Here is a 14,654-nt window from a genome sequence, read left to right as displayed (position 1 = left end):
CCAAGGTCTTAGCCGTGTGAAGGGAGCTGATGCTTCACCAGTGAGTGAGGAAATCAGAGACTACCTGACCAGGGAAAATCTTTTTGACAGATATGCTGCAGCCCCTGCAGTTAGCTGACCAACTTGTAAAACACAGGTTGGCCCACATCTAAACAGAGAAGTGCCATTGGCTTGAATGGATGTAGGCTCCTTGTTGCATTCTTTTTTTTAAGAGGGGATAAAGGGAAGAATTTAGAAAGGATAACTCTAGAGAGCAGCAGCTCTCATCACATCTTCTGTCTAATCTTAATCCTCCTCCTCCTCCAGTGGAGACAGCCAGCTGCAGTGTGGAAGGCATTTTCATTGTTTACTTGGGAGAATACATGACCAGCGTCTTATCACTACTGTCAGGCCTGAAATGTAAAGCGTGTCGCCTGTGATCACTTGCAGGTTTTCTTGTTTTTAATCCTTTATTCCAAGCTCGAGTCATTCTGCCAGGGAGAGTGGGTTTTTCCCCCACCCTGCATTTGTTTGAAGATCCCAGTTCCCCACTATGTGCATTTTAAGCTCATCTGTGTTCAGCGGTTCAGAGCCAATGTTGTTTGCAGATGAGGCTGTAACGCTCATTGACAAAGCCAGATGGTAGGCGATTGTGGCCAAACACGATGCTTGGATAATGTACAATCGCTGGCAAGGGGACAGTCGTCAGCCTAGATGGATATTACAAACATGCTTGTAATGGATTGGACATTTTGGGAAGCAGTTCACACAGGCTTATAAAGATGGGAAAACCATCGCCAGGAACAGAACGGATGTAAAATGCTTCAGATTCCATGACGGACAAGGACATTCATGCATTAGAAGAATGTGCCAGAGAGGATTCTGGGGAGAAAGGAGATGAACCCAGGAAACAAGATCCCAAATCAAACCGAAATGTCAGCCTGCCATATAAAGTATTTCCAGATGGGTGGTCCTCTTCTACTGTTTGTTCAGTATTTCTGAGCTCCATACCTTTCCAGTGGTAGCATATTAGCATCCATGTTTCTGTCAGTGACTTATCAGAGCCACTCTGTCTAGAGGCAATACCGCAGGTTTGGACTAGTACAGTATGTTTGACAGAGGGCTGGGTTTGGAGAGGTTTGCGATAGAGCCTAGCTATTAGCCTTGAATGCAAAGCAAAGCAGTAACCCAACACACACTGCTGAGAAAGGGCTTGTGTTTGGTCCTGTATTTTCACTGGGCATGAGTGTTTGTTAACAGACAGGCTGTAATTTGCCAAGACACAGGGGCCTGCATTCTGACCATTTCAGGCAAGGTAAAAAAAAAAGAACATGCACAGTGAGGTCTCCTCCAATATTCAAGCGGTCATCTGTTTGGCTGTTGTTTTTGGCTACTGGTGAATTCCTTGCACTGGGCCCTGGTGGTGGGGCCCCTAATGGCCTCTGACTGACTGTAATACCCCATTCAGCAGAGCATGGGCTCCAACCTCCCTGGCTGTTGGGTTAGTGCTGCTGTGTTGAGGGGTGTGCAGCAGGACTGGGATTTCACTGTTGTTTACTTTGGGAAGGAGGGAGAGAAATTGCTCCAATGCCACATGACCCATGGAGAAGTGTGAACAGAGCACTATCAGCAGTATCAGCCAGGATTAAACTGATATATGGTCTTGCTGATATTTGCCTTTTGTTAAGATCAGTTTTTTCCACCTCTATATAATGCAGTTTGATTGATTACATGCATATTGTAGCACCGATCAGTACTGTACTCTTTGTTTTTAAGAAGCCCATAACCTTAATTGAGGCATTTTGATTATATATCAATGCACTTTGTCACTAATATTACTACTGCAACTAGGAATGGTCATTCAGTTTTAATGTTCCAAAATATGTCTAAGCTTTTTTTGTGAAATCTTTAAATACTTTATTGACAATAACGTAACATTTATACATACTGGGTAGCAAACCAAAAGCATAACCAAGTCATCTTCAGGCTCAGTCAAAAACTATCACCACTGATATCGACTTTCAAAAGACCACATCTGTTGAAGCCTAACAGTGACAAATTACATCAAAATTGTGGCTCCCTGTGTTTTTGGAAAAGATCTATATATGGCTATCGCTATCACTAATGATACAGATCATCAATTGTTGTGCGGCGCAAGTGCTGAAGTGCCCTGGGCTCCTTATCAGCTGCGGCACACTGTATTAGTGTGCTGGGTTGGCGTAGCACTGACCTAATCCTGGTAGCAGGTGCTACTGGAGCCGAGGTAGAGTGGACATGTTTTTCAGGGAGGATGAGCCATCTGGGTCTTGATACTTTATGGTGCTTAAAACACACTCTCAAGTGTGACACTCCCAGCACTTACCTTTTAGCTGCACACAATAATCTAAGCGCTGGCTGCTAAAGGAAGAGAAGGAGGCTTTCAGGAGAATTTACAGGGTTTGATGTGGTGTGGAGCCTCCGCTTCAACACGGATTCATGAAACAGTCAGACACACTTGGCGGTTTGATTTTGATTCCTCTAACTCTTTCAGTGTTGTTTTGTCATCTGCAGTCTGAAATATGTCGAGCAGAAAGAAAAGTGTGTTTGTTTTGTTTTGTTTCTGTTTTTTGCTTTTGTGCCAGCCTGCCTTGCTCGACACTTTTCTCGGGCCTTGTGTTGTTTTTCGTTTTTTTTTTTTTCCTGGTGTAGTCTGTTTCATCTCACAAGCGATTTGGCTCGTTTCGGAGTCCAATTTCGCTCCTGTTTCACCGTGCATCCCCCTCTCCTCACAGACATACACACATTCACACATTTCCCCAAACTGACACGCCGCCTTCACACTCCAAACAAATCAATTCTTCACTTGCTGCACTTGGAACACCACAGTGAAATACGGCAGCTCATAGCAGCACTGAAAACTTGCCGGCTGTTGAGAATATTCCTTGTCCACTCTGGCTCGAGAAGGCCAGACCCAGATTCTCCTACCTCTGTGTGTGTGTGTTGCTGCTTGCCTGTATGTGTGGCTAGGACTTAGAGGAGATGGGGGCAGACGGTGGTGGGTTTAGGTTAGCAGCCGCCACACAGGTCAGAATCCGGGCCTTGTCTCCATTAGTTTACCTGACAACTCCCTGCCCTCTGCTCCCTCTCCCCTCTCCTCTGCCTTATTAACTAACCTCTTTCTCCCTCTTTCTACCCCAGTGTGGGTCACTTTATCCCTCTTTCTCTGTCATGCTCTCTCTATCTAATCAAGAATGATGAATGGGGTACAAGGAAGGACAGCAAATGTTTGCGAACCATATACACTCTCCAATTGTCACTCTTTTCCTGCGGTGGTGGAGAACGAGGTGCTCGGGAGAGGGAAGGGAGTGATTTTGAGGAGGCTTTTGTGTGTGTTTGTCTAACTAAGCTCTGTATGAAAGCTATTTCAAACATCTCCACCTCGGTCCTCTAAGTGTGTCATCAGCCTTGACATGTAATTCATCGCCCCCCCAAAAATGAAAACTCAGACTAGTGCAAGATTTTTTTTAAGTCTACTTCCAGATATCACGAGCTCTGACTGTTGCAGAAAAAAAGCTTGAAGCTCGTAAGAACGCCACTCTTTTGGCATGTAGACATTAGCAGGGGAAAATGCCAGCTCTAGTCTAGTCTTCAACAGCTGCTGGGTCTCCATCTGTAAGCCTAATTACCCAGCAGCACCCCAGGAGCAGCTCAGCAGCAGGATCCTCCTATAGAAGAGGCATTGATTACATCAGTGTGTCTATACTGGACAGTGTGTTTCCCTGGGGGCCCGTAGATATGTGAAGATTAAGCGCAAGCACTTTAATGCACACTGGGGTGTTATCTTTAGACAAATGGTCCACTAAAATTCTACCCTATTGCATCCACCCTCCCTGTGAGGGAAATTTTACATATATTCTGGATCATTTAGAGATACTATAATTTGCTACATATAAAATGGTAAATAACAAATTCAAACTAGATTTTTAATTGATTAATCAATAAACTGATAAAAACATTAAACATTGATTTTGATAATCAGTTAATCATTTAAGTCATTTATCAAGCTAAAAAACATTTGCTGGTTCTAGCTTCTCAAATGTGAGGATTTGCTGTTTTATATCTTTGTAAATTGAATATCTTTGGGGTTTAGACTGTGGGTCAGAGAAGAGATCTCTTGGGCTCTGTGAAATAATTTTAAAGAAAATTCATGAAAAAAAAAAATAAAAATACTGACAAATTGTTATTTAAAGCTCTAATAGTGAATGTTTTCAACAGTGGATCTGAAATTTGTCTATTTTGTGTAATGACTGAATCGTCTACATGAAACAAATATATTTGGAAATGCATATGAAATGTATTTTTGGTTGTAGTGTGGGAAGTTAAACTTGGTAATGTATCTTTGCTCTGGCTACAAATAAGTTGGTATCATAGATTGGTTTTAGTTTATTTGTTTTATGAAATTAGATTTTATTTATTTATTCGACCCTATGCAATAAAATTCCTGTGGCACACTGTAATGTACAATGGAATCTTCTGAATGACTGAGAACCCTGAACTTCGATCAGCATAGTGAAGATCAGCAACCCTGGCCTGTAAAAACAGGATGCTTCAACATGTAAACATGACAAGAAGAAGAAATGTGGTGGTTGATTGACAATCTAGCTTTCTGGCAGTTGTTGATAAAGAGGCATTTGTTTTTAGCCATTGTCACCTATAGAATACCACCACTTGGAAAAGCTAGCTGCCTCAGCATTCTTGGCTGTCAGAGGGTATTATCTGACATCATGAAAATGGCTGCTGTATTTGCATGAAACAGGTGAGTACAGACAAACCCCTGTATCTGCAAAACATTAAGGAAATATGATATGTCTGCAGAGATGTTTGTCCTACCCCTTTTATGGCACAGCTGCATAGTCAAAACAGTGAATGAGATATGGCAAACGGTTGGGAGCTGTCAGCTTCCAATTGTTGCTTTGCTTTCTGAGTGGGGATTGAAAATGGAGATGGAGGAGGAGGAAAAGAAAAACATGCAGGCTCTTTCAGCCCACTGTCATGCCACTTAGGATTTGTTGAATGATTTCACCCAGCCATCTCCCTTCCATTGAGAAGTAATCACTACGGCACTGAAAGATAATATTATATCCACTTAGAGGCATGTGGGCTTCATGCCTGTTCATACATGAAATGAGGCTGGAAAGCAGTGCCTCTATTTACATTGCTGAGCACTCACTCCCTCCATTTCTGCTTGGACTTGAAGCTTCCTGGCAAAAGCTCCCTGTCTTTGTGTCTCTTACATCTCATTCTTTCTCCTTTTCTCTTTCTTTCCTACCTCCGTTCCTTCCTTTATCTGTGGATTGTGAGCCAGTTGGTGGGCTAATAGAGGATGCTTTCCTGTGGGGCACCAAAATGATGCTGTTCAGACGTTATGCGAGCTTAAGTAAAGCTGACATGCTACTCAAGAACTACAGCCCACACTGAGCTCCACAGCAGCCCGTGGAGAGACTCTGAAAAGGTCTAAAAGGTACGGGAGATACAGGGAGGCTGCCACTGTCCTCCCACCGCTGTGCTGTGAAGAGGGAAGCAGGAGTTAAGTCCTTTATTAGAAGTGGCAGGCGTTGTCTCCAGTCAACTCGATAATTGCAGCACCGCGTCCACTGCCGTAATCAATTGAGACAGCTGCTGCTGCGGCGTTCAAGTCCATCAGGCAGGCGTGTCATGCTAATTAATGGAATGATAAGGCTAGTGCTTGCAGCATTGCACAAATAACTCCTGAAGGCTCCCCTTCTTTTCAACACAAAATTCAGCCTTAAAGTTCAGATCACCCCTCCCTTTCCCTGCCTTTTGGCTGTCTGTCCACAGCGGCCTCTGGGTAAGAATGGTCACCAGGGTCTGTGATGGGTCAGGGGCAGTGAAAGGGGTCAAATTCCAGGCTGGCAGGGTGGGCCATGTCAGAGCAGCCATTAGACTTGAGCTTTTCTGTTGAAAGTTCCAAGATGTCCACCCTTTTATTTAGGAGAGCCCAGTGTCACTGACCTTAGATGACCCAGCTGTGTTCATAAGAAGCTGAGACTGATGGCAGTCCCAGAGCACATGAGCTCTGCTAGAAACAGCTCTGCAGGGGGATGGGCCCTGATGGAGATTCAGGGAAGAACAGGGAAGCGTGAGTGTGGAGGCGACTTACTTCTCTGCAGTATATTATAGCCAGGGATTAATAAAGGTTCAACATTGCTTTTGGAGCACCGCTGTATATGACATAAAACCACATTTAGTCCTCTGTTTTACTCTCTCTCTCTCCTTTCCGATTTGAAGAAGTGCTCCACGTCATTTGCCTCCCATCCACAACTTTGGCATATGTGCCATGAGAGGTGAATGGCATATGTGTCCTGCACCATATGGCTGGTGTTTGAATTGGGATCTGATATACACAGGAAAAACGGATTCATCCTGCAGCTTGAGCTGAGTTCTCTGAAATGAACATTTGGTTCTCAATTTATGCCTGGGCTTTGACTGTAAACGTGTTACAGCTTAACACCCATCCCCATTCTGCTGCCATCCACTCCTTTTGTCAGCTGCAGTAAAGAGACAGAGAGAAATAATTGAAACGTGCCAGCTGTCCCCACTCTTTAGCTATCTTGGCCAGCTTTCTCCTCGTCCACTCCCCCATTAACATCTCTGAGTGATTTGCAAAAACGTCGCCTTGGCTCCCCTCGTTACCAGCTTGGAGATGCTCGAGGCAGATTAAATAGCGTGAGGGAAAGCAAGCCATTGCAAATTTCTCCTATGATTTTATTATTAGCACAATGATTCAACACTGCTCAGCCCTTCTGTTCCTCTTATACAAAATAATTTTGTTGAAATCACCCCACCTTTTTTTATGACTGAATACCTCACAGCAATGAAGTGTTGATTGGCAAGACTGCGGTTTCCTGCCTTCTGCCAGTATCTGTTATAGCCATCTTCCTCAGTCACTCACTCGTGAGCTAAGCCTTGGCTCTGTGCAGATTGCTTGTCTAGAGAGCTACAAAAACCAAATCATTGTGAGCTCAACCGTCAAGAGCAGCAAAATATTCTGTCAACCAGAGCCAGCGGGAGATGGATCAAGGCAGCGTGCATTCTCACATACCTTCTGCATCCTCCAACGTCTTTCAGCAGATATGCTGCTTTATTTAAATATCTGTCTGTTCATGTCCTTATTTTATCAGTGCCCTGACTGTTTATGCTTTGGCAAAGCCATGAAGGGAGTGAACCACAGTGTTTGCCTAGTAAATGAGAACACCGAGTGGCCTAAAGCTTCTCTTAGCCCCCGACCCCCCTTGTCACAGGGAGAATTTGCATACCCTCATATCTAATATGAAAAGGCTTTTTGCATACAGGTTCTATTTCCCTGGCTGTTGTATATACTGGCATCGTGTCCACAGTGAGCAGATAATTTATGTAACACACTTATTTGCATTCACAGCATTAGTTTGCTGAGGGTTTTAGTTGGAGGCTGAATGAGAATATTCTCTAGGGTCCTCGTTTCATTCATGAGGTCATTGGGTCCATTTACAGGTAGCCAGGTGTGTGTTTAAAATAAAGTGGTTTAAAAAAGCTTCAAAAGTGAGTCTATAAACTATACTATTAAAGTCTATAGTTTTGCAACTCAAAGTATCTGAGAGCAAAAGTGTGCAGTGCTGTCCTTCAGGGCTTCTGTCTGCATTGTGTTCATGACATGGCATGTGTCAACAGACCATGCTTTAGAGGGATATCCTGGTCATAGCGAGGAGCCACGTTATCCTTTATTGAGGTCTCTTGGATGATGACAACCAGCCCATCTTTGTCCAGCTCAGGGCCAAGCCATTCCAGACTGGTCCAAGCCATTCTAAGCTGGGCCATCTGGCTGCGTAAAGGCCACATAGGACCAGACTGGTGCCAGCTCTCCAGATGTTCCACAGGGACAAACAGGGTCACAAGTGAAGGATATTGGAGGCAGGAACAGCTGTGTAGCGACACTGTGTTCACCCCAGACTCCCCGCTGGACACATCAGTCATGACAGCGAATCCCAGTGGCCTGTTGTCCGTCTGCTACCTTAGTCCCTGTGTCCCCCCTTACTCCACCCCTCCAACCACCAACCCCATATCACTGCAAACCCAGGCACGTGCGCACAGGGCAAGGCCCAATTCCCCTGAGTAAGCAGGGCCACAGGAACAACTATAAAAAGATCAATACTGGGATGAGATGTCATCTGGTGAGCAGACCTGCCAACACCCCCCTAGGGAATGTCCCTGTCCCCCCGGTGCACTAACTCAGCTAACCAGAGAGGTGTCAGGGGGTTGGGAGGGGGTGCCACCCCTGACCACCGGGCTATGCTCCAACCTGCCTGACTCACTCACACCATCTGCTCAGGTTTGCGGGGCAGAGCTTCAGGACAGCACATTTTTTGTACAGACACTCGTATGGCATTTGTTTCACATGACTGCCTGTGGCTTGCCTACTGTTTTCCTCAGTATGTGATTGCAGGGAGTGTGTTCCATGTCCTGAGGAAAAGAAGAACAAAACAATGCTGAATTTGGCAGTTTGTTGAAACGCTTGAAACTCCAGTTGACACTTGTGCGGTTTTGCGGCAAGGGGACAGTGTTTGTTGAAAAACAGCAGTGATTTTGCTACATATAGCCCTCAGGTGACATGTGTCAGAGAGGCATTCTTGTCATCTTGTTATCATCGCGTGTTAGTTTACACTCAAAATGGCTGCTGCTGAAACAGTGAAAAAGTAATCTATTAGGTAAGGGTATTCACAGTAACGGTGTTTTCTACCATCAGTTGTTCACTGCTCTTGACAGCCTGTTTGCTGCTAAAGAAGCTGGAGCACCTGCAGTTTAAAGGGCTATCCAATAACTATTTATACTTATATAACAGGAACACATCCTGGCATGTTGCCATCAGTGTTGAAGCAAAGAAGTATTTGAAATTACCTTTTTGCTTTCTCCAACAAATTTGGTCAGATTTTTCTGTCTTTGTGCTGCCCTTCTCTAAAATGAAGACGTCAGTGTTTGTGTGTGTAATATGCCCATACTAAAAACTTTTTTTGTGTCCATCTTCTGTTGTATGCATTCGTGCATGTGTGTCTGAGCATAAGTGTCTTAGCCTGCAGAGTGATTTTAATGAGAAATGGGTTGGTCTGAGCTGAACCTCCCTGCCTCCATTAAAGCCCATTAGAATCATCATTAAGATAACCCAGCGCTCGCTGTGGCCCTGGCTTCCCAGCATTAGTATTAGAAACCCCTCTCTATCTCCTAGTGGTCGAGGTGAGACTTCCTTCAGTATTACTCGCCTCACATTGTGTCTGGGAGAACAGGTTGCCACGGCAACATCACCCAACGGCGACATTTCGACTGTGGATATTTGCTTCTTCGCCTGTTTGTCTGTCTGTGCCTTCAGTCTTCCGCGCTTTCTCTTTCGCTTGCAGGAACGAGAGCCTGACAGTTTAATCCAAATCCCAGACCCCTATAAATTGGGAGGTCTATATACGCCTGGACCCCGGAATTCATTAGAAAATCGTGACACCTTAGCCAGCCCCAGTTCTCCCATAAATCGCAAGGAGCGAGGGAGGGGGAGCTCAACAAATAAAAAAATAAAAGCTCTGCCCTGCCTTTTTATTGGTCTTTTTATGGGTGTTAGGATCCTTGAAAGATTAAGCAGGCTGTTAATAGGGACTGGATATTCCATTAGTGGGCTGCATGTCGAGTTCTCACTGGCTTGACAGCAGCTCCCGGCTCTTCTCATTTTTTGTTACCATCGAGAGTGCCCGTGGAGCTTTTTTAATTGAGGCACAAGTAAGCCTCCTGACTGAAGTACTGCTCCATCTTCGCTGTAGATTAGAGCCGCTTAGAGAGCCTCGTCTCCACCAGGCTGTCTTCTCTCTTCCTCTGTCTCTATCTTTCTCTATCTGTGTGTGAACACTTTCTTTCTCTGATGTTTCTATGCTTAAACGTATTCCACTACTACTGGCTTCAATGAGTTTAGAAGCTATAGTAGTGTTTTAGCTACTGTAGTTGTAACACTCTCCTCAAACTCCATTTCTTTGTGACCCATTTTGCTTTTCTTTTGACTCTGAGAGAAGTTTGAGATCGCCAAATGTCTTTTCTTTTTCATTAAGTGCTTTGAGATTCTTTGAATGTGAAAGGTGTCGAGATGCTGCATTTTCTTTCATTTTCCTGCTACAACAGCATATAATTACAGTCATTAAATTGCAACAGCCTAAGTATGAAAAGTCATTGTTCGTTGGAATGCTGATTATAAAAGCTTCTTGTCTGTTGAAAAGACCCCTGATGAATGGTAAAGACAAAGTGGTTGAGTTCAGAGTGCTTTGCTGTGGTTTCCCAAATCCCCTGAAAGATCAGGAAGGGAGGATAGAAGGGCGCTGTGGCAGAGAGGCCAAGATAAGGGGCCACGATCTCCCTTCACAGCACAATTGAAACATAATTATTTCATGCCAGATTGTGTGCTCAGCAAAGCCCTGAATAGGGGCCGACATTTAACTTTAATTAGCTGTGATTTATTCATACTGACTGGATTGCAGGAAGAAATTGGATCATCTGATTATAGTCAAGCATGAAAATGACCTGATTAAACACTTAATGGAACCTAGGGAGAGGGAAACAAGAGGAACCTTGGGCAGAAGACATTGGGACAACATTAGAAAGGAGGAAAGGGAGCTATGTTTTACTTATCATTGATCATTTTTACTCCTCTGGATACATACGGTAGCAAACAGCTATCCCTGTATGGCTATAATCTGATTTAGGCATCAGATGTTTTTGAATCAAACCAGGAAATGGCCTGACATCTGAGATGGCCAATACAGAATTTACCCCGTCAGATGAACTTTTTCAGATAGAGGTCTACAAATTGTCTTCTTACATTTTGCTGTTTCTTTTCTTCTCAGGTGTGCCAGCGAATGAAAGTCCCGAATCAAAGACTTGTAACTCAGCCAAAGTATCAGGGCTCCAGCGCAGCCAGGAGCAGAGCAACAGTGAGGTGCCCTTCACGCCTCCCGTGCCCAGCCCCACCCCGGCATCGGCGCCTACGGGCTCCCCTGCCCCCGCTGCAGCAGCGGCCCCCCTTGAGCCCCCTAGGACGCGCCTCCCCACACCGCCTCCTCTCAGTGTCAAGAAGGAGCAGCAACCTCCACCCCCTGTCCCTACCCCTCCCCTGTTGAGAGCACCACCCCACCCCCAGCCCCACCCTCCTAGACCCCACTCACACCAAGAGCCCCGTGTTCTTCCGCCCCCACAGCACCACACACGACCAGTAATCAGCCACCAGGTGCATCACCCGCTGTACAACAGCCTCCACGACATCAGGTAGGTTGTTCTGTGGGAATGTTTGGTTACAGGTGCAGGGACGTACAAGATAGGAGGAATTTGTGCTTAATTTAAAATGACTGCTAACTAAGAATTTGCAGTGTAAACCAGCCAACAAAAAAACACACACTACTGAGTGTACTCAGTTGGTCAACTGAGGTATGTCTGTGTAAGACCACTAGAAATCTCAATGCCAACAATAAGGGAGCAGAATCCCTTAATCAGGATGTTACATTGCAGCCACTTTCCTTTAATGTGTTCCTGCCAGTCTAGTGGAGACAGCGATAAAATAAACTGCAGCACTTTCTAAATTAATATAATGTAGTCCAATGTGACAAGATACTGTACAATTCTGTATTCAACACAATATTGACTGCAGATATTGATTTTCTGCCACACAAACTTGCAATAACGGGCTGTCAGATTTACTGTTTTTCATTCAACATTCTGGTACAGAATTCGTCTTCTCAGAGTCTGCCCTCACCTTTTTTTTAATTTCAGTGTAAGAAGTTTTATTGGAAAATCATTCTTATGTTGTCAAAGCAAAGTGTCAAAGTGTTATCAGTATAGCTGAACTAACACTGAGCTAGAAATAAAGCAAGTGAAGACATATATACAACTATGTACACAAAAGTATCACATTTAAACAAGCTGCACAAGGCAGTAGTAATTTCCCTGAATGTATCATACTGCTGCATTCTGATTCAACACTTTATAAATGAATAAAATGTTCATTTGCATTATAAAAATTATCATTGTTCTAATGAAGAATTGTATTTTTTTCCTTTGTCTCCCATTAAATCTTCAGCCACAGCAGCAGTCCAGTGGGTTTTTCCAAACAGCACTTGCCCCCATCCCCTCACCACCACCTCAGTGGGCTCCCATCCTCAGCCCCCACCTTGCCTCTGTCCATAGCAAATCTCTCTACCTCGCACTATTCCTCCCTACGGAGCCCTGCCCATCGCCATCCGGCCATGTTTGCAACCCCAGCCACACTGCCGCCACCACCGACCTTACCAACCAACAGTTTAGTGGTGCCTGGGCACCCTGCCGGCACCCCCTACCCAGGTAAAGCCGCGCACCTCACATGCTAGATGGTTTCTTCAGTGCAGACACAAACTCCTAGGACACATGGTAGCTTTAGAGGAACCAACACTGCCTAGTCCTTTAATTAATTAGTTAGTTAATTAGTTCTTGATTTAATTAGTTAGTTAGTTAACCCATTTTTGAACAGCAAAGTGCTGCAAACAGTGGTAGTATTTATTGTACTAATTTACGACATTTCTTTTTCAGAAGTGTCCTTACTAAAAACATTTTCAGACTTTTGTAAAGATCCAAAGCTTTGTCATAACACATTTAGCTGCATCTTTGAATATTAATGTGTAATTGTATACATATACACTCTGAACACAGGCAGTGTAACAGTTTGTATAGTGACGTGGTCATTATATATTCCAGGGTGTCTTTTATGTTCAGTTGTACTAGACTTGCCTGCACAGCTCTACTGTATTCGTGTTACAATTACATTTCTAAGAAAACAAAATTACATATGCATAGAATACTACAGTACTAATGCATACTAAGTGGAGAACTTGTCGCCAATCTGTAATAGTTAGTTGATCATTTTTCTAATTTTAATATAAAAAAATATGTTATTTGGTATTGAAACTAGTCAAGTGTTCATATATGAGTTGCTGATCTGGTAAGTGCACATTATTACATTTTTTACTTATTTATCCTTTGATACTGCACAGTACAGTGAATCCAAGCAAATATTTTAGATCTCTAATGATGCATGTGGTCATTTCTTTCATTGCTAAATGTATGTAGGTTTTTTTCCTTCTTTACTAATATTATACATAGAACAGAAAAACACTGACGTACTTTATTGTTAAAGACAAACATATTTTGATAAACAAGGGCTTTGTCTGAAAAGATTGCTTCCAATATTCTTTCCAGGTCCCAGTTTTTTTAAATCAGCTTTAAGAGTCCGTTTTCAAAGTGCCTATGCATAGTGAATACTAAATGATAATTTTTCATCAATCTCAAAAGTTCATGAGATATTAAAGCTAGTAACAAGACAGACCTTTATTATTCTAGCTCTAAATATCAGGAATGCAATCCAGTTAGTGCAGTAGCTACAGATACCTCAAATAACCTCATCAATATTTAGCACAGAATGGAAAAAAATCTTATTTAATTGTAAAAAGCAATAGTATGCTGCCTCTCCCACAAGTCACATGCTCTAATGTTAGGTCGTATTTTCACTGGTGGAGAACATCATACTTCCATTTCTAAGATGGACTGTATTTAAAGTAGCTTAGAAAAATTTAAAAGGGTGATGAGGTCACTGTACAAGGGCTTGGATGCGTCACTGGAAAATGTCAGCTAACAACTGGACAGTCCTCACAGCTGGAGACATTTTCAGCGTACTGAAAGCAGCACTTAAGCAGTCACGTGTTGAAAAATGGTGCACTCAGTCAGCAATCTAATGCTACCTCAACAACCAGAATTATTTTTTCTCTTGCCAACAATATGTGATTTGTAACGATTTGATAATATGTTCAGCGATTTCATCAAGACAAGCAATTTCATGCTGCAATAGAAGGAAACAAATGTCTCCAGCAATGATGGGTGTCTCCAAAATATGTAATAAATAGGCCAGTTGTGCACTGACTTTCTAATAGAGGGCAAGAGTGTGTGTGTTTTCTGCTGGGATGACTCTTGGTTCTCTCTTGTCTTTAGATACCAGTCTGTTGATATCATTCAACCAACCAATCATGTATTGCCAGCCTCATTCGGGGATTCTGATTGGCACATTGTCACAGGCAACTCTCTTACCACCACCAATGAGTCCCCACGTAGAAAACCCTCACAGCATGAGCTGGAGAAACAGAGAATGCCAGGTGACTATTTTCTTTCTTCTCTTCTACCCTTGTTGTGAAGACTGACTGGGCGTCCGTGCCTTTTTTTTCTTGTGTCCCCCCCTTCCCTCTTCCCGCCCCCTGTTTTTGTTTTTTTGGTTGTTTTTTTTTTTTTTGGTTTTCCTCGCTCTCCTTTCTTGCAGAGCATGACCTCCTGAGGCAGGAGCTGAACAACCGCTTCCTGGTTCAGAGTTCAGAGCGGGGCCGGGGGCCGTCCGCCTCACCGCTGGCCCCCGTGTCACTCCTGAGGGCTGAGTTTCACCAACACCAGCACATGCACCAGCACCAACACACCCACCAGCACACCTTCACGCCCTTCCCTGCCAGTCTGCCCCCGGCCGCCATCCTCACCCCGCCCACCGCACCCCCCATGGTGCGTACCCAAGCCAGAAATGTGAGGATAAGTAAAAAAAAAAAAAAAAATGCTCC

The 14,654-nt window shown here is 43.8% G+C and overlaps 1 protein-coding gene across 14 annotated transcripts in view; it reads left to right on the top strand.

Moving 5' to 3' along the window:
• The window catches only part of fbrsl1 (fibrosin-like 1), a 270,998-nt gene that overhangs the window by 242,435 nt on the left and 13,909 nt on the right, over nt 1-14,654 (top strand). For 11 of the 14 annotated variants that reach the window (XM_044195676.1, XM_044195675.1, XM_044195672.1 and 8 more), the window contains 3 exons: nt 10,884-11,301; nt 12,110-12,369; nt 14,369-14,619. In XM_044195676.1, coding sequence (XP_044051611.1) covers nt 10,884-11,301; nt 12,110-12,369; nt 14,369-14,619 — 929 coding nt within the window. Of the gene's footprint in view, nt 1-10,883; nt 11,302-12,109; nt 12,370-14,046; nt 14,208-14,368; nt 14,620-14,654 lie in introns of all 14 variants that reach the window. The other 3 variants (XM_044195680.1, XM_044195678.1, XM_044195668.1) reach the window with 2 other exon arrangements.

Source organism: Siniperca chuatsi, linkage group LG5 (assembly GCF_020085105.1).
Source record: "Siniperca chuatsi isolate FFG_IHB_CAS linkage group LG5, ASM2008510v1, whole genome shotgun sequence".
Taxonomy (NCBI): domain Eukaryota; kingdom Metazoa; phylum Chordata; class Actinopteri; order Centrarchiformes; family Sinipercidae; genus Siniperca; species Siniperca chuatsi.
Note: the sequence above shows the minus strand (reverse complement) of the source record. Positions and strands in the feature narration are given on the sequence as shown.